General features: G+C 39.1%; 1 protein-coding gene across 5 annotated transcripts in view; it reads right to left on the bottom strand.

Annotated features, from left to right (window-relative positions):
- RAPH1 (Ras association (RalGDS/AF-6) and pleckstrin homology domains 1) overlaps window positions 1-26,900 on the bottom strand; it is a 91,592-nt gene that overhangs the window by 8,561 nt on the left and 56,131 nt on the right. For 4 of the 5 annotated variants that reach the window (XM_071811473.1, XM_071811472.1, XM_065840450.2 and 1 more), the window contains 9 exons: window positions 15,401-15,478; window positions 14,141-14,300; window positions 11,443-11,564; window positions 9,583-9,648; window positions 7,831-7,974; window positions 6,531-6,641; window positions 4,845-4,943; window positions 4,085-4,205; window positions 2,389-2,531 (listed from right to left, as the gene is read on the bottom strand). In XM_071811473.1, coding sequence (XP_071667574.1) covers window positions 2,389-2,531; window positions 4,085-4,205; window positions 4,845-4,943; window positions 6,531-6,641; window positions 7,831-7,974; window positions 9,583-9,648; window positions 11,443-11,564; window positions 14,141-14,300; window positions 15,401-15,478 — 1,044 coding nt within the window. Of the gene's footprint in view, window positions 1-151; window positions 222-2,388; window positions 2,532-4,084; window positions 4,206-4,844; window positions 4,944-6,530; window positions 6,642-7,830; window positions 7,975-9,582; window positions 9,649-11,442; window positions 11,565-14,140; window positions 14,301-15,400; window positions 15,479-26,900 lie in introns of all 5 variants that reach the window. The other variant, XM_071811475.1, reaches the window with a different exon arrangement.

The raw sequence follows: 26,900 nt of genomic DNA, 5'->3' as shown, positions 1-26,900 counted from the left end.
AGGGCAGGGCTGTAAGGAAGTTCTGGAGCTAAACCAAAGTGTTCACATGACAAAACACGAGAGAAATCTTGATCTCTTGCAAGCGTTAGTCTGTAAGTCACCATTCTGCCAATCACCCAGGTTAATGAATTTTCGAGTAGCAGCACCTGACCTTAATTGTGCCCTGTATAAGGCACCCCGGGTGTGCTGACCTCAGCTGTGCTGAGCTTCACTTTTGACACCTGAGACAGCAAAAGGCAACAGGAAAAATAAAAGCAGCATAAAACAGACAGAGAGGGAGACCAAGGCGTAACAGCACAGCTACCCCTCAGTGGCAAGACCTTGGAGAATCTTGAATTTGTCACTTAAAGCACACACAGTGGACGTGGATTTTAATGCCTCTTTCAATCTTAGAGATATTTGAAACAGAGAGGAATTTTCCTCGTATCTACTGAAGACACTCGTCTTCGCAGTGAGCAAATTAAACACTCAGGACAGGGAAAAGAATTTTGTGTATCTCAGGAGGGTGCCCCCCATCTCCACAGAATTAAATTAAATTTCCACAACCAGAAACATATTGAGTGATACTTTGGTTACAGAAGAACCATGAAACAGATCATTGTACTTGTTTGTCCATATAACCATGTGATATCTTTCTGGGTATCTTGAAAAATCACTTACTGCATACTATTAATTCATATTTGTAACATGCATCTTCATGACTATCTGGAACCCTCAGAAATGCTACCAAAAAAGTATCTATTTTTCAAAATAACAGTACTTTTTTTTTTTTAGCTCTTTTTCCTATGAAAACAGGCTTTTGCAATTGAATTGTTTGCCATCTCTTTTCCTAGGCCAGTTGGATTCTCTGGAAGTTTTAGTGCAATCCGTACTCCTGTATTACACATGATGAAGAGAAATATAACTTTTATTGGATTTGTGCATGGGAAGGAATTAAAATTGATGACATCTTGCAACATGGACGGCCCTCAACAGGGGCCAGTCTCAATATTTTATTTTTAAAATGGCTTTAATCAGATAGCATAAAAGTTCTTGGGGTTTATTTAAATGAGCAATTGCCAGCAGCACTATGGACTTGATAAGAACAACAGTCATCCCAGAGTGGTAAACTTCAAACTTTTCTCAACAAGCTACCAGAGAGTGTAGCAGCAAGATTTTCACATTAAACCCAAAACCTCAGGAAGCATTAATATTAGAGATCTCATAGCAGTGCTCTCTCACCTCTTATCAGATACATGTTAGACAGACTAGGGTGCCCTATGTTTTGCATCGACATTCCTCCTGCAGAAATGGTGCACCCTGTGCACATCGACAAGGCATCTGCTGATGAACATGCACCACGTGTTGCACTCATGCAGTAGGAAAATTTGGATCACAATTTAGCAAGCTACATTCCAGGTCTGAGTACTACATTACTATTAGAAATAGACAATTTCCAAGCCAGCAGGCACTGCAGAAAAGTTACAAATTTCAAAGAATGCAGCCCATGTCAGTTTTCGCATTGTGCCACATGTGCTTTCTTATTTGAAAATGTCATGTCTTGTCTTTAGTCTTAAAAAGCTTGAACCTGGGGTCTGGGAAAGATTCAAGAGTGGCAGGAGTGAGGACAGCTTCTCATAGCCAATATACTTCCACATGTAACCACTGCAGTCAATACTGATGTCATAGCTGTTTGGGAACCTGGAAACGCCTTTGATTCTGACAACAAACAAGCTTAAGTAGCAATTCTGCTGTGTCTGAAACTGTTCCCCAGGAACTACACCAGCCAACTACCACAGGAAAGGACAGAAAACTCACCAAACCACAACAGACCTGAGCCCCAAGCTTCAATGCATTAAAATCTTTTGTAACTCTGCCAGCAACAGGAGATACCGAACCTGCCTCAATCCACAACTGCTGTCAAGTTTAGTACTTCCTCTTTAACCGTATCTATGGTTATTGTTCCCATTTCCACCCAGTATAATAGAAAACATTTGAATAAAAACTACTGGAGTACTTATTAAATAGACAAACCTGTCTTCAGGTCTCAGTTACCCACATCTTTACAATGGAAAGATGTGGCTAGTTAACTGAAGAAATATCCTAGTGAAAGAATTTCATTCAACTTGTTAACAGCTGATCCTTTTATTTTGTCTTTATTCAACATTGGTTAATAGGATTCTGTGAGTGAGGGGCTTCTGTGCACACAAATAAAAGCAAGAACAGAAGATTTCAGGGCTGAATTCCCTGAAAAAGTGATTCCTGAAAAAACAATTATATGGCAGTGTGTGTCAATAACGTGGAGCGAAAAAGAGAAGAAATCCCACTCAAGACAGAGGTGGAAGAGGCATCACTCTGTCTCACACATTTTGTTGGGCGTTGGTTCTCAAACTAAAGTCTTCTTGTTACCTTGCTGGATTCCTCCAGTTGAGTGCCCCGTTTCCAGGCCTCAGAGAACATGGAGCTGACGATACTTTGGGAACGGACATGTCCAGCTGGCTGGGTGTCAGAAACTCCACTGTCAGACTGATTAGAATGATTTGATTGAGATTCTGTTTAGAAGAAATTAAGAAACAGTTAGCATGTGTTTATGAATGCAAGAGTAAAGTCAATGTGCTTACGATGCAACTCTGTGTGGCATTTATTGGTCACACTTGTTAAACATGTTATTCCACCAAAGGACACTGCTCCCACTAACTGCTGCATAAACTCTAGCTCACATCCAGGCCGTTGCTGTGTGAAAAACAAAACAGTGCAACAGATCACTGGTATTAACTAAATCTGAAGCTCTACAGAGATGATAGCATGTCAGATATGCAGCAAAGTAAAAACACACTGCAGTTGTATGGGCTGTGAAACATCCGACAGCTCCTGTACTTTGTGAAAGCCCCGTTTAGTGCAGTGCACGCAGCCTGCCCTCCCCAGCACAACCTTAGAAACAGACACTGGACACAGGCTGAGGACCGGCAAACTACACCAGGCAGCAGTCTGCTCCGTTCCTCAAGGGAAGGGAAGGAAGCATGCACATCCTGCAGCTAGCAAAGGCAGATGATGCTCTGGGTCCATGGGCTATCTTGAAAACACAGCAGCACCCACTGTGAGACTGATTTATCCAGTCTGGCACCTGCTTTCTGTGGGGAAAAAGAGTATCCAGGACAGGCTGGACTGCAGCTCTGGCAGAACACGCATGACTGGTGGGCTGTGGCTCAGACCCCCCGGAAGAGAAACTTTATCAGGAAAACATTCCGCTTGGATAGAGAAATTGTCAGTAACTGAGAATTTACTGCTACATCTGGCAAGCTGTTCCACACACTTCAAAAACCATGGTACTGTCAACAGTTAGGCTGAATTTGTTGAGCTTGTTCTCACAGGCTACTTTCTGGAGCTTTCTAATTCAGTAACATTACTTCCTGACCTGTATCTGTGATGGACAAAACACTTTCACACAATAACCTGTTTTCAATAATGCAATTTGCCTCTGGGGGTTCAGAATAACCTGGCCAAGTGTCAGTCAGCTCTGAACAGTGAAATGAGACTATATAAACCATCCGTTTTTAAAGTGTTATAAACAGGAGCATACTATTGCAGGCACACACAGTTTGACACAAGAACAAAACCAGTATTTTCAAAGTTTGTATCAAATGAGATTGTTCGGATCTTTGCCTTTGGGCAGGGACTAGTTCTCATTTTCCAATTTCAAATATTTCAGTCAACAGAAGCAGTTCGAGAGCTACACATACAAGTCTCTAAGCATCATTAGAACACAGATTTGACTTCTTTTTTCAAATAGGTCAAGACAGAGGCATAAGGAATTTGAAAGCAAGCTTCCTCTTCTGACTATCAGAAAAGCATTCTTTGGATGTGAACAATAAAGTACTGTATGTTCCAAATCCATAAAACACTGCAAGTAATACAATAAAATAGGGTTTTATATAATATGTTTATATATGTTAAACATAAAGTCTACATTTTAGACTAAATATAGCAAAAAAAGACTTTGGAAAAACAGTCTATTTCCTGCAATAGTCTCTCCTGAGGTCTCCAGAGGGTGGATAACAAAAAAGGTAATCAAATCTTTCTATTACAAGACAGATGACATTATTACCTGGCAAACTAGATGAGCTGGAGCCTGACTTGATACTGGAGCTAGATAAGGAAGTCCAGTCATACGCAGATTCCGTTCTCTTCAGTGCTTCCTGATAGTTCATGTACAGTTGCTTCCCATACTAAGCAAAAGGACAAACAAATTTAACAACTGTGTAGGCTGTGCACCCTTTAGACTGCTGAGCTCTGCCTCTGGCATCTCTATTCCACCTGGTTTTCTCTCTGAGAGAAACAACAGGCTCAGGCAACATTAATTCAGTGCAATTTTTTTTTCTTTTTTATTTCCCAAAAATTGTAACCCCTTTCCCCAACCTTTTGTCATTTTATTAGAGAATTGCTGAAAGAAAGAAAGAAAACCAATTCACTCATGCTAGAAGAGGCAGCATCAAGCAAGAAATGGGCCAACGAGTAAACTAAGCCAACCTGGGAATCTTAGAAAACAATTCTGTTTTCTCAATTATCTTCTTTTACCATAAGCTGCCTTCTTAAATTTTTAAGGGAGCTGGCTAAAATCTAGCCATGGTGTCAGTTAGAACTTTATCATGGGACAAAGAAGTGCAGCATAAACAAGAAGAAAAGGCCCCATTACTGAATTGACACAACAACAAAGCCTAGCAAATTTGCTAGGGAGTAAAATATGTTAGAAGATTGTACAGTTCATGTTCTGAATAGTTAAACAGAGGGACGTTAGATTTAGCATGTATTTTGTTTCAAACAGGTAATGACAACAACTCATGGCAACAGTGCAAGCAGGAGGTCACCTTAGCAATGCGGATGCCGTTGATCCATTGGTGCAGAGTTCTTACATCATCACAACAAAGGTACTTTATATACTGGGATTTCTTCTGGATCTGAGGGTGCTGCAGAAAAATTGTTAATCCTCATCAATATTTTAATAGCCAGGAATGCAAGGAAAGCCATTTATCTGTTGAGGTCTATACAGACAAACAATGCTGGAAGCTCTTCAATAGGAGTCTGGTTTTTGAGAATTCAATCCTGCTTGATATAGTAATTTCGTAATTTGTCAGTTCCACACTGCAAACATAGCTTCACTTTGTCTAAGTTATCCAACTAACTCCATCCCATCAATTTACTTAAATAAGCCAATAATGGACAATTTAGTCACATTATTATTTGACTTCACCATTTTCAGGTCTTCATTTATGCTCAGAATGGCTTCAAAAAATGTTTGAAAAAATGATTCACTTTTAACCTGTCCAAATGATGTGGACAGAAATTGACACGTGAGCAGAAGAAATCAATTGACTTCAAGGAATTCATAAATACCTACAAACACCGCCATTTTTCCTTTTAATGGCATTCAATTAACTGTGCCAATGATCTATAAGATCATGGAAAATATTTTCAGTTTCAGCTGTATGCTTTCTTCCTTAATACCATGTCCCATTTTTGATATTCAGTGTCTACCTCTCAGTGGGCACAAATGCATGTTGCTCTATCTATTGGAAGATTAAATCCTATTTTCAGACAGTGGACAGGCAGTCACAGACTCCAGGCACATAAAACATTCCAATGTACTGACAACACCACATGAGCTACAAATCAGAGAAGGTAAGTGGTCAGAGGAAAACTATAACCACCTCTTGTTACTTGAACCATTTTAAAAACCATGAAGACACTTCACTTGCTGTGAACATACTGTGAAAACCTGTTTTAAAATAGCTTTGCAGCAACTGACACCATTGTGAACACTGTGTAGGAGTCAAGAGAGACGGGGAGATGAGTAGATGCAATTTAAAATACAGTATCTAAGTTATTAATCTCACAGTTTAAGATCATGTCACTGCCTTCATAACATTTTTTTTAGTTCTTCTTTCTACCTGTCCTTTATACTTAGAAATTTCTTCCTTTACAGCCTCCGCTTTCCTGCAGGTTGAGAAATATGGGTAGACTTGACTCCGTAATACCAATTTCTGTACAACTCTGGACCTGCGCTCTGAGAAGACGGCAAGTCCCTGAAGTTTCAAGGGGTATTATCTCACAGAACCTCAATTGTTGTAAATGATAGAGTTACCAAACGGAATAAAAGGGTTTAGTGTTATGTTTTAGAATACGAGAACAATTGAAAAGACTTATCAGTCTGGAAGAAAGACAATTCAGGGCAATATGAAAACATTTACAAAGTCATGAGGAGTATGGAGAACAAGAAACAACCATTCACTTCCTATATTAATTTCTCATATGCAAAATGAAGATAATTTAGAGATTTGCCCTGAAAACTGACAGACAGTTTTCCAATTGTTATATTACTATAAGAAGTGTATTCTAAATTACAATCTCTCCCCAGATTCCTATTGTGTTAGTCTGCTCTTGCTCACAATTAGGAAGTGTAGTCATTATAAGGGACTAAAATTACTGTGGAAACATTTCAAGCTCTTTAATTGCTCTTTTCATTATGAGAATTTTTAAAATAATTAAGAAGTTACCTTCAGCACCAAACAATAATCTGTGGGTGCTTTGTATTTGTTCCGATAGTCCTGTCCATAGTAAACATTGACATGATCCAGCTGTAGAAAGCACACGAGATCCCTTGAGACCTATTAAAAAAAATAAAAATTACAAGGTAACCACACTCACTGACAAAATCAGTCTAGTGCTAAGATCCAGTATTAATATAAGGTCTAGTTAAGATCTAATATTAGTTTCAATCTGGTTTGAAAACTACCAATACAAGAACGATACAGCCACGTATAAACTCTGGTATCAAATATTCATTTTTAACCAGGATATTATTTTCTAAATTCAGTCTGGGGGTGTTTTGGTGTGTTTTGCCTGCATTTTGCCTTTGACAACATTTTGGAGCAAACTACTAATCTTTATTCAGAGTTGGTATGAAGAGAAAGTAACTAAGGTTGGTCGACCAGGAAGGTTTTAACAGCTGCTAGTTACATTTCATCTTGGCAATAATCAAGGTGTCCAAATTCCAGTGTGACAGTGAGTATAACTCTAATGATGTTTGGCACTGATTGTAGGGCAGGGAATTTCAACAGGCTATCTTGCATATAGATTGTTTTAGTGAAGCAAAAGGCTGTGGAAAGAAGATATTCAGCTCTAAAGAGATTTGCCCTTCGTTGCCAGCTGTGTGGGAAGTGGAATTCCTGCACTGGGCATCAGCTGATGCTGTCAGGACTGAAGGATTCATGGACAACTTGAACGCACAGTAGTTCAGCCTTGAAGCTATAATGCATTTATAGCGGCTTCCTATTTACTTTTCATTACTGATATACATAGAACAGCAGCAAGTGACACTGAAGAAATGGGATTATATTTACCAGTTTAAAAAAAACGTAGCACAAATCGGTCTGAAAATAATCCCATTTACATGAACTAACCAAAACCAATAAAATTCTGCAGACTGATTGTGCAGTTCATCTGATATTTTATGATTGGCTTTTGCAGTGTGATTTGTCCTTCATCTGCCTTCTGCTTGACAAAAGGCAGCCTCTTAACTCCACCAATCATTTTTCCTCAGGTGTTTCTGAATAGCTAACCCTGAGGTCACTCAAAAAGTAGGCCCTTGCCTTGTATTTTTAAATTTGGGGTTACACCCTTAACATCAAGCACTATCACAGTAATTTACACACTATTTCCATGATAAAGCTGCACTTTTAACTGAGGAATGTGGCACTAGCCAAGGCACAGCTAAGCCAAAATGTAAGGCTGACTCTTGTGTGCACAATTTACTGACAATAACGAATTCAGGGAAATTGCTTTAAAATAGCATACCTTTGCCTTCCCTTTAGGGACATAGTAGATTCCAGAAGCTCGGAGAAGAAAGTAACGTTTCTTCCAAGACTTCTTACCATCCTCTTTCAGCCACAAAACTCCCTCTATCTCTGGCACGGTAACAGAACTTCCACAGAAACATTCCTGCCAATAAACACAGCAGTTTGGGAAGAGAAAAAGACACAGAATATACAGCATGCCATGGTTTGTTTTTAATGACTGAAATTTTGAAATTCTTTATATAAGGAATGCACACGTGAGAGGGACAGCTCTTTTTTTTATGCAGTAATATGAATTAGAGATTAACTGTAGAAGCTATAAGGTAATTTGGACAAATACAGTAGGGGATCTTAGCATTTTCTCAGTGTAAGAATGATAATAAAAATATTAGCAGCTACTGTAAACATTTTCTAACCAGTGCTTCTCAGTAATAGGTGCCCCAATGGCTTTACTGGCTTTAAAGTTTTAAGGCCACCATATAGATACAGCCTCACAAGTCTAAGTATACACAAAACCTAATTACATATCCATCAGATACAGCTTTAATTCATTTAATGAGTACTTTGTTGCTACTAACTGCCAACACTACAACTTCTGTGAAGGTCCTATTTATAAAGAGCTAACAGGAATACAAATGCTTTAAATTCACTCCAGATTAACATGCAGCACAGAGATTTGAGTAATCCTAGATGAAAGAATTAGACAGAATTACATGCCTCTGTATGCCATAGCTTCAAGCATCTTTTTGATAAACAGCATTCATACGGACTCTTACTAAAACTCATATTAATAATATGCTAAGAGCATGCATATGCTACTTATTGTATTAAGTATAAATCCAAAATTAATTACCAAAAATGTTTACTTTTGTGTAACTATTGAAATGATAACCATCATTCTGGAAATCAAGTGGAAGCTATGACACTTCAGCATGGTTACCATTCAGTGTTCAGCTAGTGGAGGCAGCATTTACTCTTTGCTGTATTTGCTCGGCAATTTTTTTTGTTGTCCTTAGTTCTGTAAACTATATAATGTGTTCCATATGAGATGCATCTCCCCTTATCTTCTATAGCTTGAAGACTCTGAGGCTTTTTTTTACTTTATGAAGCAGAAAGTTTCAAAGGTTCACAGCTTGCAGAAGTTATGCCAAGCACACTTACAAGTTCTACAAGAAGCAGTATACCAAATAATTCAAGAAGCTACGGTAATCTATTCTGTAACACATGTTGATTGACTTCCTTTTCTGCCCCCTATGTTTTAAATTTAATATTTGGTTTTGTTTTGTTTGTTTGGTTTTTTTTTATTTATTTTAAAAGGTAACTGAAACGAATTTTAACTATTTTGCTTACTAACAATATTTAAAATATTAACATAGACCAGTCACCAAATCAATGCTATAGAATTTTGTAGAGAATAACTATTTGGAGAGTACTAAAAAGTCTCTATCGCTGCAGGTCAAAAAAACAGGTGACAGTTGTGCAGACTTTGACAGGTTTTAGCCACAGTTACGGGTAATCTCATTTTATCACTGTGTATGTTATTTTAGTTATTAAACAAAATAAAGACGCATTTTTATTAACTGATTGTATCTGAAACAGAGTAACATCAAAATGTAACATCTGAAATGTAACACATTCCATTCTCAGGTGTTTCAGAATTTCACCCAGTCCAATTTCAATCACCACAATCTTTTAGAGTTTAGCGTCAAACTCTGAAATGCTCACTATGTCCTTTCTGTTCCGGCAGTCTTACCTCCAGCAGCACCTCTTTATTTCTGTCTGCCATCTCAGAGGTTTCTTTCTTGCCCAGAAGATAGTTCTGTAAGAAGAGAAAGCTTAATATTTCTACGGGCATTCTGAAAACAAGCCAAATAACATTTCTCATTTATCTTTCTGTAGTAGTAAGAAAAAAGACACTGTTATCTGAGAACAACACATTAACTGAACAAAACTTTGTAGTCCAGTTGAAACTACCTGTCAGACTGCTAATTAATAAATGGAACTAAGCTATAACCACCCTTTTCCAGAAATATCAATCCATTCTCTTAAGTACAGCCTCATAACAACATTGTCCTGGCTTTCCACAAAAACAGCAGCATCCAGAAAGAAAAATACCACGAACTTAACAATCCCACAATAAAAATATTTTTAAAACCAGAGATCTTTAAACTTGTTAGATACCGCCATCATCTATGTGTTCAAAGAAGACACACATAAGCAATGTACTACTTTCCACTTTGCCCTGACAGTTTTACCGAACAAAAATATTTTTCACGAAGAATTACTAAATACTCCTTGTGTTCTTAAAAGGAACCTAACCAGGCATAGCTACTGCATTTTTCTTAAATATGAAGTTTTGTACTCTTCCTCAGCTTGGAAAGGGCTGAGACGATGACTATCTTCCTCTTCCTAATGCCTAGGCTCTTATACTGGAAAAAAACCTCAATATTCACAAACTTTACCTAAATCAATATTGTAAACCATGGAGAAATCTTGGTTTTATGCTGGAACCTCATTCTTGTTGACAGTGCCTACCACACGTACTGATAGTAAATATATCAACTACATGCTTTTAAAAGAATTTAGAGTTTTGCTGCTTTATTGAGAAGCGCTTAAATAAGACCTGGTTTTCCATTCTTGCTTAAAATAAAAAAAATCAAGTATACTCATGATGTCTCAAAGGATGAACACGTGAAACTGACAGTTTAAATCCAAGAAATTACCACAGAGATGCCATACAGATGTAAAAATAATCTATGACTCCAAAAGAGAATACATTAGGTAAGAGTTAAGAGAGAGATGAAGTGATATTATATCCCGTTCTTTTCAATTCAAATTCTTCAAAGAGCCATCTTCTGCTTTTCTGTTTCTATTCCTCCACTCCCTTACAGTATGAACTGCTGCCAGATATCAGATCTGTAGCTACCGCTGGAGAGAAGACAGGTCTCTAAGGCCATGTGAGAGAGAAGAGAGGTCTCTAAGGCCATGTGAGAGAGAAGACAGGTCTCTAAGGCCATGTGAGAGAGAAGACAGGTCTCTAAGGCCATGTGAGAGAGAAGACAGGTCTCTAAGGCCATGTGAGAGAGAAGACAGGTCTCTAAGGCCATGTGAGAGAGAAGACAGGTCTCTAAGGCCATGTGAGAGAGAAGACAGGCCTTTGGTTTCCTAGCTGGGGAACAGAGGCAGGTCCCCACTTCCACTGGGAGGGACATGTCTTCTCTCCACTTGCCATTTGACCACAGAGTAACTATTCTCTTTGATTTTGTCTTCCTCTTCTTGCCAGCAACGTAAGAATGCACAGAGGAGAGGCATTAGTACCAGTAAGATCTGTAAACACCTTTCTTGCATATTTGCACAGCACCAAATGTTGGGGTAAATGCCATAAAATTGTTTGCTATTAAAATTACTCACAAACACATTAGCAAGCATGGTTTTCTGCCAGGGACTTGATTCTGTGCCAACCACGATGCCAAAGTATAAAGTTGCCTGACATTTTAATACATAAGTAAGTGCTAAAATAAAAGTATGGAAGTGAATGCTATAAAAAATAAGACACTGCAATCAAGCATGCATGTGTGCATACATACTCATTCAATAAGATTCTCAGGCTTACCTGGGGATTCTTGAAAAGTGCATATTTTTCTATACGTTCCACGAACATTAGTTTGTTTTGACTATCCCTTGTCCAGTTCAGGAGATTTTCTACTAAGTTTTCATGATCTTCAAAGATCCTTTCTGCAGCAATAACAAGAGAGCAAATACATTTGAATCTGTCACATTTTGTGCTGGAGGCTGCTCTGCAGTCATATCTGGGAAACAAGGCATACATGTAGAGAAAATAGAGTTCAGGGTCTACTAAAATGGGGAAGAAGTTTACACTAAGGAACTAGAAGAACTTAATCAACTTTCAGACATGCCTAGTTCAATTTTACACATACACACTCAATGCTCGCACTTCCGTCTCTTGAGGTTTATAGGTCTATCAATACATGAAGTGTTTTCCTTCTTTTTTACCTGACAAATCTTTCTATCCCACATGAACAAGCAGACTCAAATGATGGCATTTCAAGTAAGTACAAATAAGAAGACTATCACATTTATAGATACTCTGGTCCACACAATCCCTAGAGGAATTTATTAGGCAGCTTTTTCAGCACAAAAGCTGTTTCTATAGCCCAAATCACTATCTCACGGAGTATATATGCACTTATAGTATGTAAAATGGCATATAATGCAATGTTTCTGTTATTAAATATACTTTCTAAAATTAAAACATTGTAGCTCACAGATACTTCATATATGTACTCTGCTCTAACTAGAAAACAAATGAAAACAACCTTTGTCCCAATCAAAAGAAACCTTCCAGAATTGTTTCTGTTACAAACTTGCAGGGTAAAAGCAGGCAAAGCACTTCATTCTGCATTCTGGAAATAATACCACTGAGTTCTTCTGAAAGTACATATACAGCTCCTGGTTCAGCCATTAATAGTAACAGCTGGCTTTCTACTTCAAGTACATGTACCTGAGTCAGACTCCTCAACTCTCCTGAGTTATGCTAAAGGAAAATACTATAATCAAGGAGTTCCTTCCTCATACATAGGCGTTGCCAGAAAAAATGTTTCAAAAGATGAAGCACTGGCAAAATAACACAATATACAATCGTGCATAGTGTGAGGGCTTTGTTGTAACCAATTTTTCATCTGGTTTTCAAGTTCCAGTAGAAAATACATCCATCCAACAGGCTGCATTTTGGAATGTCTTTTAAAAAAACACACATCTAAAATCTATAAAAAGCTACCTAACAGTTGCCCTACCAAGGATCAAGGAAAGTCAAACTGAAAAATGAAAGAGGAAACTCAGTTCTACCCTCTTGCATCTCTCTTAGGCTTATTGTGTTGTACTCTGAATTTAAAGTTCTGTAATTATAATAATAGGTGTTCTTTAGCTTGAAACTCATTCAATACAGCCATCAAAATCTGTCATTGTCAGTATGTCACTGAGCCCATACACAGTAGGACATGCATGTGCTTCCAAAACATCCAGCAAGAGATTTGCTAACCTCGGTTGCAGTTCAAAATAATCTTAATTCAGTCATGCTGTTAATTTGGATAAATTTCAGTTTATCTTCCTCTCTGCCACCAAGCTCTTTGTTTCTAGTAGAAGTGGAAAATATTTTTTCCAATATTTTTCCCTTTATTCTTTGCAGGCTGCACAGTGAATGGAAGAGTCCTAGGAAAGCAAATCTAGGATGGGAAAGACCACTGGTGGAGCCTTGAGTCCAGGATCCTGCTACCTACACACCCAGAGATTTTTCAGTGATAGAAAACTACTGCAGAACCAATGAGGTTATATATTCATAATATTCTCATTGGTTAAATGTAACAGAATCACACCTTTGATTTTTATACACCTGATTTGGATTTACATGGAAATCCTTTCTGGTTTCAAAACCGGGCAACTTTTAAGATTTCATTTATTAAAATTCTAAGGTTTTGAGCCTAGTAAGATGCTATTTTTTATATGCAAGGAAGAAGATTCAAAGGATACCTCATCACTGTACAACAGCCTTTTTTGTTTAACAATAACCGAAGTTAACATGCTATATTGCCTGAAATAGAAAACATTTCACCAAAAGAACAAGGAAACACTAATCTGCATTTTAATTTGAAATTGAGATATTTGGGTTTAGTTCTGGGCTTTTCTTTAGTTGATGGATAAAGTGCTTAACAGCTCTTTGATGTATTTTTTTCCCTGATAATGGGGATTAATTCTTTTTCTATCATTTTTTCCCCTTGTTTTCCACTCAGATGCTACATCCTTTGGCTAAATGAACAACTTACACTGTGGCATGTGCAATGCAGCACAAAGGAGCTTTAACTGCCCTTAGAGCCATACTGCCAACTGCATTAGAATATTTAACAGAAAAAAAACGTAGGCAGCTTTTTGTAACAAGAGCTATTAGAATCAGCACAAAACTCTATTTACAAAGAGAAAGATGTATGGTAAGTTTTTTAGCCCTTACCTCTTTTGTGAGGAACCAATCAAAAGCAAGAGGCTCAGTGATTAGATAGATGTAAAATTGCTATATCGCACCTTAGAATTTAGACATGTTTTTAATATGAAAGAAGAAAACATTCCCAGATCATTCTGAAACATCATTCATGAGCTTTATTACATGAATGAACTTTTACTACATGAATGAATGGGATGATGAACATAATGAAGACAAGAATTTAAATCATTCTGAGGACACAGATCTAGACAAGTGTTACATCAACAGGTAAGAATTATAAATGTTTATAATTACTTACCCATTTGCAATTCAGAGATGGTTTCCACCAATGACCAGTCTAAACTGTAACCGCAATGCGATTTGTCCATCAGATTATCTAATACTTGTCTCACTGTCTGCCTCTCATCCACCATCATTGTTTTTGAACTGTCATCTGACATATGGACTCTGATCACCAACTGTTAAGCAGAAAATTAGGAGAACAAGAAAAAGGATTCATTTCCCACCTTTCAACTAAAATAATCTATTTATGATCTTGTTTCTTTTCCTTCTTCCTTCCTTTTCCTTTGTTTAAAATAGCATAAAATAGTAAGTACAATCAGAACATTCCCTCAAAAAGCAAAAAGCCATGAACAATGGTTAGATATTTGTATCACAGACACATTAACAAAATACTGTTCTCCTTTAATATAAATATAAAAGGTATTCCCAGCACAACGACAATGTGTTTTAGCTCTGTGTTAGGGATGAAAAAGTGCTTCTGCCAAAGTGTCCTGTCCTGATTAATAAAGTGTCTTTGCATCAATTTTTCTCACAAATCTAGGTGGAACAAACATAGATCCAGAGTTCTACATAACCTTATATACAATCAGAATTTTTCAGATTTGCAATTCAAGCTTTCTCCCTAAGTTCTAAGAATGTTGATTATGTGAACAATAGATCTATACTAAGTCTTATTTTTCTGGGGAGTATGAAGCATTAGTGTGAAAGAAATCTGTTTTTAAAACTCAATGACTTTTCATACGCCCTTTAAATTCGTCATTGTCCGGAAAGAAAAATGCAGCCATTTCTTAAACCAAACAGAAACTTAAGTCATGTTTCTAGACTTTCTCCACTTGGCAAACCCTGTCTGGAGCCTGAAATGTTCATATTCCATTTATCACTGGAAATTCCTTCTATGTGTAATGGGAAGGTGTCTCTAAAGCAAAGAGACCTAAATTTTAATTTTGTGACTGCTTAATATAAAAAGACAGTCTCAGGAGGCTAGACTTTCATTTCAGCTCTGGAGGGAAGTCAGCAAAATCTTCTCAATGTGCATTAGCTGCATAATAAGCTGTTTCTTAAGAAAAACACATTATTTCATATGCTAGAATTTTCTTGATTGGGTCCGGTCTAGATGAGAGGATACAGTATAACTCAAGATCAGAACACTACAGTGTTCCTGTTTTACTTAGGGCAACTTAAAGGTAATAGACATAAATGAGAAGAATTTTCCCTGCATTTTACAGGAAAATAAGTATAAAATAAAGACCCTTATAAACCAGTATAAATAATTTACCTTTTTCACTTGTGCCTCTTTAATCTTCTCTAACGCAACCCTAATCTTCTCTGCTTTGAGTTTAGCAGCCTGTTCCTCCTGCGGGGGACACAAAACAGAATTCCAATTAACACAAACTTCGGTCCAGTTTTAGTGGACTTAATTTTGAGGCTATCATGCTTTAAAACATGAACTGAAATACTGACTTACCCATCTATATATCCTCAGCTCTTTCTTAGTGATGATAAAGACTATTGTTTTTTAAGACAAAAAGAGCTACTATATACATCTAACATTTAGAAATACAACCACCAGTATATCCAAAAGAACATACTGGAGATATATACTTTGTACAGACACATTTGGCATTTCTCTGTTCTTCCATATTATAAGTAGCCTTGTGCATTACTACCACTTATTTTTTAGCATATAACATATCTAATGTCACAGATTTGGACAATAAATATTAGAGCAAGAATGTACAATTCAGTACAGCCAACAGATATTTGGTTGATCAACATAAAACGAACAGCACACTAAGAAATATCCGGATTTAACAGTGCGCAGAAAGTATGAAAAACAAATCCTATAAATAGGATTCCATAATATGTGCATTGGGTTAGAACATTTTAAACTATTAAATCAGTTTGCAATAAGTAAATAGCTTGAAGACTCCCTTTATCTTTATTAAATCCAGGCTGTATTTTGCCTCGCTTTAAGTATTTTAGGACATGTAAAGCAAATGAGCATTCTTTTCTTTGATGTTCTTCTAAGTAATCTATTTCTGTTACACTGGAAATGCATTAAAAATTCAGATAATTCTATCAGCTAATGCTAAAGAAATTTGTACATTGTAAGACTAGCAATACTGTTTTTTTTAATTTTGGGAGATCATTGATACTTCTGTTGAAAGCAGATTTGAAATGCACAGCTAAACAAGCAAGCACTCTTTATAAGATACCATGTGCAGGTTTCAGATTTTAGAAATCTTAAATTGTGGGTGTTCATGATGGCTAATGTCTAAAAGCATCAAAATTATTTTAAAATCTCTAGAACAATCAATAAACAAAAAAATCCCCTCCAAAATATTCAGTCTCCCCTAGAAGAGAAAACTTCAGATTTTCTTCAGATCAGAAGTAGCACAGCCCTTCACTACACTTAACATGCCATTCTGTACTGGTTTCTTGTATGAATGTAATTCGTGGTTTCTTTACCGTGTGTTTAGATGCCTGCTTTTCTCATAAAAGTCAAGATTCATCTATCCTGAAATCCAAAAAGTTTAAGTTTTCCACTTCTCAGTAAATTACTGACACTCCTATCCACTGCTAAAAGGTATTCCCTGGGCTACTTATTGGACCCAGCATCTCTTGTTCCCTCCCACCTGTGACCACACCATGCACAGGAAAAACTCAGCCCAGACACCGGGCTGCCTTGTGAGAAACAGAATTCTGTTTGATAAAATGAACCAGTAAGTTGACACGAGCAGAAACAGTGTGAGCTTGAAACATTAGCTGGGAACTCAATTATCTGGGTTTTTATTAGTCTATGAAGAACTACGGATTTTTATTCACTGTAACAATGGTGTCGTATAGCTTAGAAAGGTTAAATCAGATTAGCATTCTACTAAAAACAAACAAACAGTGCCATGATACCTACAATAATTTAAATGTAAAACACACCAAGAATTCTAAAATATTCTTCCTTAACTATTTGCACCTGTAGAAGTAAATTACTACCAAAACCCAAGGCTTTAAATAGTTGCAAGGTTCTAAAAGTGATGCTGGGCACGGACGGGTGCATTATGAAATCAGCAAAAGGCTTTTTTAATTTTAGCATGTATTTGGAGAAACTGTAATTTACAGTTTTAAAAAGCTGGTCATTAACCCAACTATAAACATTTATTGCTGTACAAAGGTTGACAGCACATTCAGTTTTGCTCTTCACTAAAGTCAAGCAGCACAATTTTCCATCCCATTTCACCGCACACCTGTGCAATGCAACTACCTTTAGCAAACCCCAGCAGGAGCACTATTTTGATTACAGAATGAAACAAGTTAATAACAACGGAATTCTTCGAAACTCACAACAAGTTATACTGTTTCTCTCCTAACGGCCCAAGCAAATAAGACACCCCACCAGAGCCACCCCAAACCTGTACTCTCCTCAATGGGAGGAAGCACGTGCAGTTCATCAGCTTGTACTAAGCCAACGCTTTGCATTGCACACAGACAGAGGTGACACGTGGCAAAAATACGCGACTATAAACTATTCAAGGCCAGGACATACAGTCCAATCACATTCAACTTAGGTATTTATTTCCCCTTTGCTAGTGAATCCTTCCAGTAATAGCGATGAGAGTTAGGTTGGCAAAGGGTCATAAACATGCACACAAATGGCAGGACTGCTGCCCAGGTCGCAGTTTCACAAGTGACATACACCAATGTAAATCCCTAGTATGACTGATACGCCTGCCTCCCTTGCACAGCATTACTGCTCAGCTCCAGTCACAGTGCTGCTATGGCCACACACAACTCAGGGAGCTGATCTGGTTGAAAATGAACACAGCAGAAAGATCTGGCAGAATCCACTCCTTGCTAACACTGCCTTTATAGTCCCATGCATGCTATGGAAAAGCATGAAGGAGATAAATACATATACCTGCTGTGTAAAAACACAAAACGTAAAGGAGCGTCATTTCCACCTCTGACAGGAAAAGGCTATTTCCTTTCAGTAGCTGTACACATCATTGTCAAACTGCAACATAAACTCCTCATTTTAATGGAATGCCTTTGAGAGTATCCTTATACTGGCATTTTTGAAGCTGTGAGCTGACATTGCTTTTGGTTATACAAAACACCACACCTGATCTAAAGAATGCTTGGCAACATACTTATATTAAGAAGTCGTTAATCCAAAAATATGTTAACATATTGTGAACTAAAATTGCTCTGGAGTGCAATGACTTTAAATGAATGATTTTATATCTTTATACCAGAAGTCAGTTTTCAATAATTTTAGTCTATACTGGAATATTGAAATGAATAACCCCCCAAAATTTAAAGTTAATATTTCCTTAACACAATGACAATCAGTCTCCTGTCACAGTTTCCAGCTAAATGTGCAGTTACAGATACTTCAGCAGTGTTTTAACATTAAATATGCAAGATGTGTGCTATGACAGAGCCAACCTTGCTCAAATGACTTTATGCTTCACATTTCTAGGTTGGGGGGTTATTTTTTGTTTCATTGTAGATTTCAAAGTGTCATTAACTGATCCCTTTCACAGAGATCACAGACATAATGGAAAAAAAGGGGGGGGGAAATCACTTAAGAAAGGTTACAGTATTTAGGAAAGTTAGCAATTACATGATAACATGTAAAGTAACAAAGTCCATATTTCAGTTAAGTTAGCAGTGTAGATACACAGATCACAGATGCATAAAAGAAGAAATTTCTTTTATATTTAACATTTGAATTTTTTCTCTGAAGTGTTTGAGTGCAGCTAAGAAGATAACTAAATATATGAGTAGCATTGCCTTCTGAAGGACTAGAAGCGGGTTTCCACTGTTTATTTTCCCAGCCAGAGTTTAGCCTCAGGTGGAAAGGCGATCCCCCATTTTGCAAGGACTCTCCTTCCTGAAGAGCTTTGATTGGAACAGAGGCTCCTGTTGCCTGAGAATATAACATTAACATCACCTCGATTTGTATGTAATTGACCCAAACTTCAAGACACCTTTATTAGCCCCATGTTCAATGTGTATCACATTAATGTAGTGCTTTCTACTGATTATGTTGTTTGTTTGTTTGGTTTTTTCTTTTAAAGGAATACTAAAGCAAATGTGTATGTCATCAGCACTGGAACAGGAAAGCAGTTCTGTATTTTCTTGATAAACTCATTAGGACAGGCAGAAGAGCCCTGCCCTAAAAAAGAACGTGGCAATGGTGGCACAGGCTGTTTATAAACAATGAATTTGTGTTTACAGTAGTAGGTAGCGATCATTCTCAAAACACATGCTTTATTGCATTTCTTCTCACAATAACCCAGAATGACCTATATCTGAGTAAAGGAGAAAGGGACACAAGACCTGAGTCTCTTTCAAAGCTCACTATATACGAGTGTACAGTAGCCATGTACATCCTCCCTAGTCATCCCACATTTCCTTTCTTCCTTTCCAACTTAATGTAGAGTTTTCTATACCTTTGGCACATTCCTGACTTATTGTTACCATATTGCATTATGTTAATAAATATGGAAATGCGTGTAAAGCAGTAGTATAGTTCTGGGAGTTGTGTATGAAAATTATTCAACTGAAAAGTTTTTAAACATTATGATGACACTACACTATGGTAGTGCCATGTTATTTTTTTGTTCTACTTCCATGCACCATTCACAGACTTTTTGCTATTAGAAGCTTAACTGCAACACAAAAGGTGCATCTTGAAGTCACACTGGCCCTTGTCACAAGTTCCTACAGAAGGGATCGTTTCCCCCCACACTCTCATCAGGGCAAAGAATAAAGGCCAAGAGATAGATGACAGTTGCTTATGAACTTCAATGCATAATGGCATCTGTGAATCTCTCCAGAACCTCCCTTGTGCTTGACACAAGTATTTAAGCTTTTCACACTCTCCCCAATGATTTTGGGCCATGCTACAACAACATACGCTACTTGTTGAAGTGTTCATGCTAGAAGTGTGAGACAAAGAAATTTTCACAGACAATCCTGGCAGCGCTACTTCTTATTAAAAAGAACCACTGCACAACTTCAATAAGATCAGAATTTTATTTGCTTGTAATACCATTAAACCAACTGGTTGGGAAGAAAACTGCAATGCTGAAGTTGAGGAAAAGAGGATGCAAATCCAGTACCTCAGCTAGCTCAATGTTAGCAGGACACTCAAAGGCTGAAGAAACGTTAAGTTTGTCCATATAAAAAAAATGTGGACGTCCCAATCTCTGAGAAACCTGTTTTTCCCAATTTTCTCCGAATGGTTGAGGTCATCTTGTCCAATTCCCCTGCTAAAGTAGGGCCACCTAGAGCCAGGTGTCCTGGACTGTGTTCAGATGGCTTCAGAGTATGCCCAAGGACGGAGACTCTATGATCTCCATGGGCAACCTTGTGGCAGTGCTCAGAAACCCTCATTGTAAAAAAAAATATTTCCTAATGTTCAGACAGAGCCTGCTGTGTTTCAATTTGTGTCCATCACCTCTGGTACTGTCACTGGGCACTACTGACAAGAGCCTGGATACATCCCATCATCTTTATACCCTCCCCTTACATAAATGAGCATGCTGATAAGATGCCCCAAGCCTCCTATTTGCCAGGCCGAACAGTTCCTGCTCTCTCAGTAGAGATGCTCCAGTCCCTTCATCTTCGTGGCCCTCTGCTGGACTCTCTTCAGAAACTCTATTTCCCTCTCGTACTGGGGAGCCCAGAACTGGACACACTACCCCAGGTGTGGCCTCACCAGTGCAGAGTAGAGGGAACGGATCACCTCCACTCACCTGCTGGCAACACTCCTCCCAATTCAGGCCAAGATAGCATTGGCCTTCTTTGTCACAAGTGCATGGTGCTGGCTCATGGTCAACTTTGTGTTCACCAGGACCCCAGGTCCTTTTCTACTGAGCAGCTTTCCAGCCATGGACTCATGCACAGGTTGCTCCTCCCCAGGCACAGAATTTCACACTTCCCTCTGTTGAACTTCAGCCCATTTCTCCAGCCTGTTGAGGTCTCTCTGGATGGCAGCCACTCCTCCCCATCTGGTGTTGTCAACACACTTGCTGAGGGCACACTGTGCCTCAACAGCCAGATCAGTAATGAAGATGTCAAAGAGGCCCTGATTCAGTATTGGCCCCCGGGATACATCATTAGTCACTGCCCTCCAACTAGATTTAGTGCTACTGATCACCAGCCTCTGGGCTCAGCCATTCAGCTGGTTTTCAGTCCACCTCACTGTTCGCTTATTCATCCCATACATTAACAGCTTATCTAAGACAGTTGGTTTGTCTACAGAGTTAAGACTGAGTGAAAAGCACCTAGAGAGGCCATTGGAGCAGTGCTGGAATTCGGCAGCCAAAGGCAAGCTGGAACCAAGAGATCAGTGTTGAGGTGTGGGCCAGAGGTGGGGGACTTAGGCCAAGCCTGAGCGAGAAACTAGGGTTAGCTTTTGCACCACCATCCAGATCATTAATGAATGCTGATGTTGAAAACTACTGGACCCCATATTGACCTCTGGGGTGCAACATAGGCCTCCAAGCAGACTTTGTGCCATTTTGAAGGTATGGTAGAACAGAATCCTATTCAGCAGGGACATACATTCCACTGTCTCCCTGAACGAATAGTCAAACTAGATTTGACAAAGCTAGTGGCAATGAAGAAAACAAACAAACCAAAACCAAACCAAAACCCCACAACCCAACACTAAAACAAAACAAAAAACTTCCCTCCTCCCCCAGTAAAACCCAAAATGAACCACATTTCCAAGGAATTCCACTGGCTCTTTATCCCTTCAGGCATCCATGTGCACCAGATTACCTTCCTGCTTGCCTATGAATAGGACCTGTCTTATAACAGCTCTAGGCCAGGCTTCTCACTGCAGCTACCTAAGGCAAATAGTTATAGGAGAAAAGGTACTAGGTCTGAGACCACAAAAAAGCAAGAAAGGGGAGAGAATGGAAGGAAAAAAAACCCAAACATATAAACAAAAACCACAACACACCACACAACCAAACAAAAATAAAACATGACAAAAAATCCTCTGCAATCCAAAAGGGAGAACACACCTTAGAAACCACAGTAAAGAAGTCTGAGAGAAGACTACAACATAACATTACACTGGGACTGACCGGTAAGGAGTTTTATCTGGACAAAAAGCTCAACTGATATGCAGAATTGGGCAGAAACATAGATTTGAAAAATATAGGCTGTTTGTCTATCAGTGTATTAACAATAGCTTATTATAATTCATTCTAATACAATAAACTACACAGGAACATCATAATAATCACTGCGGATTAGTGCAAAGCAGCTTGTTGAATAGATGTTCTGTTATCATTTTCAGTGTTGCACAAAACCCTGCTACTAACCACATACATCCTTTTTGTGGTTTCCAGGGGTGACTATCACAATTTCCTCAAACTGGCTCTAAGAGGCTGGAGTTTTCAGACTGTGCTTACAACCTGTGCAGATTAGAAATCAATTGCTGTATTTTTTAAATTGCATTTAAAAAAAAAATCTCAAACAGATGCTTCATTCAAGAATGAGCACATCTGATTCAGATTGACCTAAGATGCACAAAGCCAACTTCACAACTGATTTATTCAAAGGTCTGAAGAGATTACAGTGTATAGCAACCAAAATCTACAAACCAGAGGAATCAACATTCATAAGAATAATATTTGCTGTAAGGAACATTTAACAAACAACTGTTGTTTTGACATAACTGAGGACCTGGTGCCTGACCCCAGCAGGGGAGAAGGACCAAGACATATCGGACTATGAATTCTTAATGTAATACACAGTCTCTTCCTGGAATATGTACTGACACCTGTATACATACCGATACCTGTATTGCTAAGTTAATTTAGGGGGAAGTGTAGCCAAAGTACCAGGAATCCATATCTTAAATAGATCGATAAGGGAAGGGTATTGTGTGCATTGGGATAGTGTGTAAACCCTGAAGTACCAATCAATGGGAAATAGGGGAGGGAAATTGCAGCCAGGATTTTGGGGAGATTATAAGCAGGGGTTTTTTGCCCTATTAGGCGTGCCTACCTTTACGTAGAACAGCTGGTCTTGCAAAATCGTTATTAAAATACGCTTTGCTGAGAGATCCTGCCTGGGCCTATTATATTTGCAAAATAATTGTTTCCTATATTTGCTTTTCAGGTCAACAAGAAAAGAAGAATGAAGTACTAGATATTTGGGAAGAGAAGTCATGATTCCTTTTCTCCAGATGTTGACATACATATCTGAAGCATTACATCATTAAATCACCATCATCTGGCTTCCTGAATGCAGTTTCAGCTTCACATGCATCAGAATGGTAGAAGAAATGGTACTTTCAAAATCGAAAAAGTTACAATTCTATTTTCACGTCCTAAGCTGGGATATTTTTGAGCCCTGAATACTCTCTCAAGATTATTTGCATGTGCTCTATATTTTACAGTCAAAAGCTTAGTTTCTTACTTTTCATTATTCATTTGATGGCTTAATTCCAACCCTACAGGAAAACAAGCTTGCAGATTTGACAATAAAGATACACTGCTTTATTTTCAATGTTCAATAACTTACTTCACTGATAATACTTTCACTTCTGTTTTCAAAGAAAAAGGGTTTCAATGCGTGTGAACAATAATACAAGGAATTACATTTAAAAATTACACTTAAAAAAAAAGAGAAAATCACAATGAACAGACCATTTTCTGTGCTGAGATCTGTCCTATACTGCAACAGGAACTGCGTGCGTGGCTTTCACGCAAAAGGAATCTAGTCCATGACTACAATTTTTATAATTAGCTATATTACCAGAGGACAAAAGTGGTACTATCATTCCTCCAAACTGTCTCTAGTCTCAGTATAAGAGGTAAACAGACCAAAGAAGGGGAAGAACACAAGAAACAATAAGACAATAAGAAACAGTTGACACACCAGAGACACCAGCAGAGAACTGCAACATGACCATACAGTTGAATGATCTAACACCTTGTGACAATCGCAAGGAAAAGCCCCATTTCTTGGGACTGCTTCTCTCACACTGGGGCTTATCTAATGTTACAGCAAGCTGAAGAGATCTTAGCAGCAAAGTGGGCTTTCATTTCATCATTTAGTAAAGATACTTCTCTCTGCAGGAGGTCAGAAAAGAACCAGTAAGTATTTACAGCAGGACTGTGTGCTCGGTAATCAGAAGGCTCAGCTCTACTGACAGTCCTGATCCGAGCTAACAAAAACATCATGAACACCAGCAAGCTCACCATAAGCACCTGACTCACAGTATCACAGTATGTTTGGGATTGGAAGGGACCTCAGAAGATCATCTGGTCCAATGCCCCTGCCAGAGCAGGAATGCCTAGGTGAGGTTACACAGGAACAAGTCCAGGTGGGTTTTGAATATCTCCAGGGAAGGAGACTCCACAACCTCCCTGGGCAGCCGGTTCCAGTGCTCTGTCACCCTCACTGAGAAGAAGTTTCTTCTCAAATTTAAGTGGAACCTCTTGTGTTCCAGCTTGAACACATTACTGCTTGTCATATCATTATTTGCCACCAAGAAGAGCCTGGCTCCATCCTCATGGCACTCACCATTTATATATCTGTAAACATTAATAAGGTCCCCCCTTAGCCTCCTCTTCTCCAAACTAAAGAGCCCCAGCTCCCTCAGCCTTTCTTCATAAGGGAGATGCTCCACTCCCTTCAGCATCTTTGTTGCCCTACGCTGGACTCTCTCCAGCAGTTCCCTGTCCTTCTGGAACTGAGGGGCCCAGAACTGGACACAATACTCCAGATGAGGTCTCACCAGGGCAGAGTAGAGGGGAAGGAGAACCTCTCTCGATCTACTGACCACCCCCCTTCTAATACACCCCAGGATGCCACTGGCCTTCCTGGCCACAAGGGCCCAGTGCTGGCTCATGGTCATCCTGTTGTCCACCAGGACCCCCAGGTCCCTTTCCCCTACACTGCTCTCTAATAGGTCATTCCCCAACCTATACTGGAACCTGGGGTTGTTCCTGCCCAGATGCAGGACTCTACACTTGCCCTTGTTAAATTTCATCAGGTTATTCCCCACCCAACTCTCCAGCCTGTCCACGCCTCTGGATGGCAGCACAGCCTTCTGGCGTGTCAGCCACTCCTCCCAGCTTAGTGTCATCAGCAAACTTGCTGATAGTACACTCAATTCCCTCGTCTAAATCATTAATGAATATATTGAATAATATTGGCCCCAGTACTGACCCCTGAGGCACTCCACTAGATACTGGCCTCCAACTGGATTCTGACCCATTGACCACGACTCTCTGGCTTCTCTCCTTAAGCCAGTTTGCAGTCCACCTCACTACTCTATTGTCCAGACCACACCTCCTCAACTTAGTAACTAGGATGCTGTGGGAGACTGTCAAACGCTTTGCTGAAGTCAAGGTAGACCACATCCACCGCTCTACCATCATCCATCCACCTTGTTACATTCTCATAAAAGGCTATGAGGTTGGTCAAGCATGACTTACCCTTGGTAAAGCCATGCTGACTGCCCCTAACGACCTTCTTATCCCTGATATGCCTTGAGATGACACCAAGGACAAGCTGTTCCATTACTTTCCCAGGGATGGAGGTGAGGCTGACCGGTCTATAATTATCCGGGTCCTCCTTCTTGCCCTTTCTGAAGACTGCAGTGACATTTGCTTTCCTCCAATTCTCAGGCACCTCTCCCGTTTCCCAAGACTTGGCAAAGATGATGGAGAGCGGTCCAGCAATGACCTCAGCCAGCTCCCTCAGCACCCGTGGGTGCATCCCATCCGGACCCATGGATTTATGGATGTCCAGACTATTTAACTGCTCCCTAACCCAGTCCTCATCGACTAAAGCAAACTCCTCCATTGACCTGGCTTCATCCGGGGTCTCAGGGGTACAGGGTTCCCCAGGACAGCCTCCAGCAGAGTAGACAGAGACAAAGAAGCATTCAGTAATTCCGCCTTCTCTGTATCTTCTGTCACCAGGGCACCCACCTCGTTCATCAGTGGGGCTACATTGCCTCTGGTGTTGGTTTTATCTGCTATGCATTTGAAAAAGCTCTTCCTGTTGTCCTTGACCCCTCTCGCCAGCTGTAATTCTAAGGAGGCCTTGGCTACCCTAGCTGCCTTCCTACATCCTCTAACAGCAGCCTTATATTCCTCCTAAGTGGCCAGCCCCTGCTTCCATGACCTGTAAACTCTCCTCTTCTGCTTGAGCATACCCAACAGATCCCTATTCAACCACACAGGTCTCCTGGCTCCCTTCCTTGACTCTAAGGGCTACAAAGTCTAATAAGCTGAGAAAAAGATTTATAAATCCAAATGTTCAGGAGTCTATTAGAATCACTGATATGAGGTAGCTCATGGTCATGTGGCACAGACAATATTTTGTGCGTTGTTTTAAGTTCCATATGCGAACAAACACTCATCCTGTATAAAAATGACCAGAAGGGAGGATATGAAAACACATGGAGATGAAAGAGAGAAAATGATGGTTTCTGTTTGTGCCACAGCCGTTGTTAATCTATTTGTGATCAAGCAAGCTGTACTGGTTTGGTGGCTGTTAGCTTTGTTGGGGATGCGGGGGCCAGAAGCTGCTGGAGGGGAAAGAGGTATGGACCTTTAATTTTAAGCAAAAGAATCACAAGAGCAGAAAATTACTTGGTTTTGGCTGTTTATATTTCTCTAGAAGACAGCCTGAAAGTCTGTTGTCAAGATGCATGCTGAGTATTTTGAGAAACATGTTGATGCATTTAAGAAAAAGCAGTAAACTAGTTCTATGCATTTATTGGAAAATACAGA

Source organism: Patagioenas fasciata, chromosome 7 (genome assembly GCF_037038585.1).
Source record: "Patagioenas fasciata isolate bPatFas1 chromosome 7, bPatFas1.hap1, whole genome shotgun sequence".
Taxonomy (NCBI): domain Eukaryota; kingdom Metazoa; phylum Chordata; class Aves; order Columbiformes; family Columbidae; genus Patagioenas; species Patagioenas fasciata.
The sequence above is the reverse complement of the archived record's forward strand: the minus strand, read 5'-3'. Positions and strand labels throughout refer to the sequence as shown.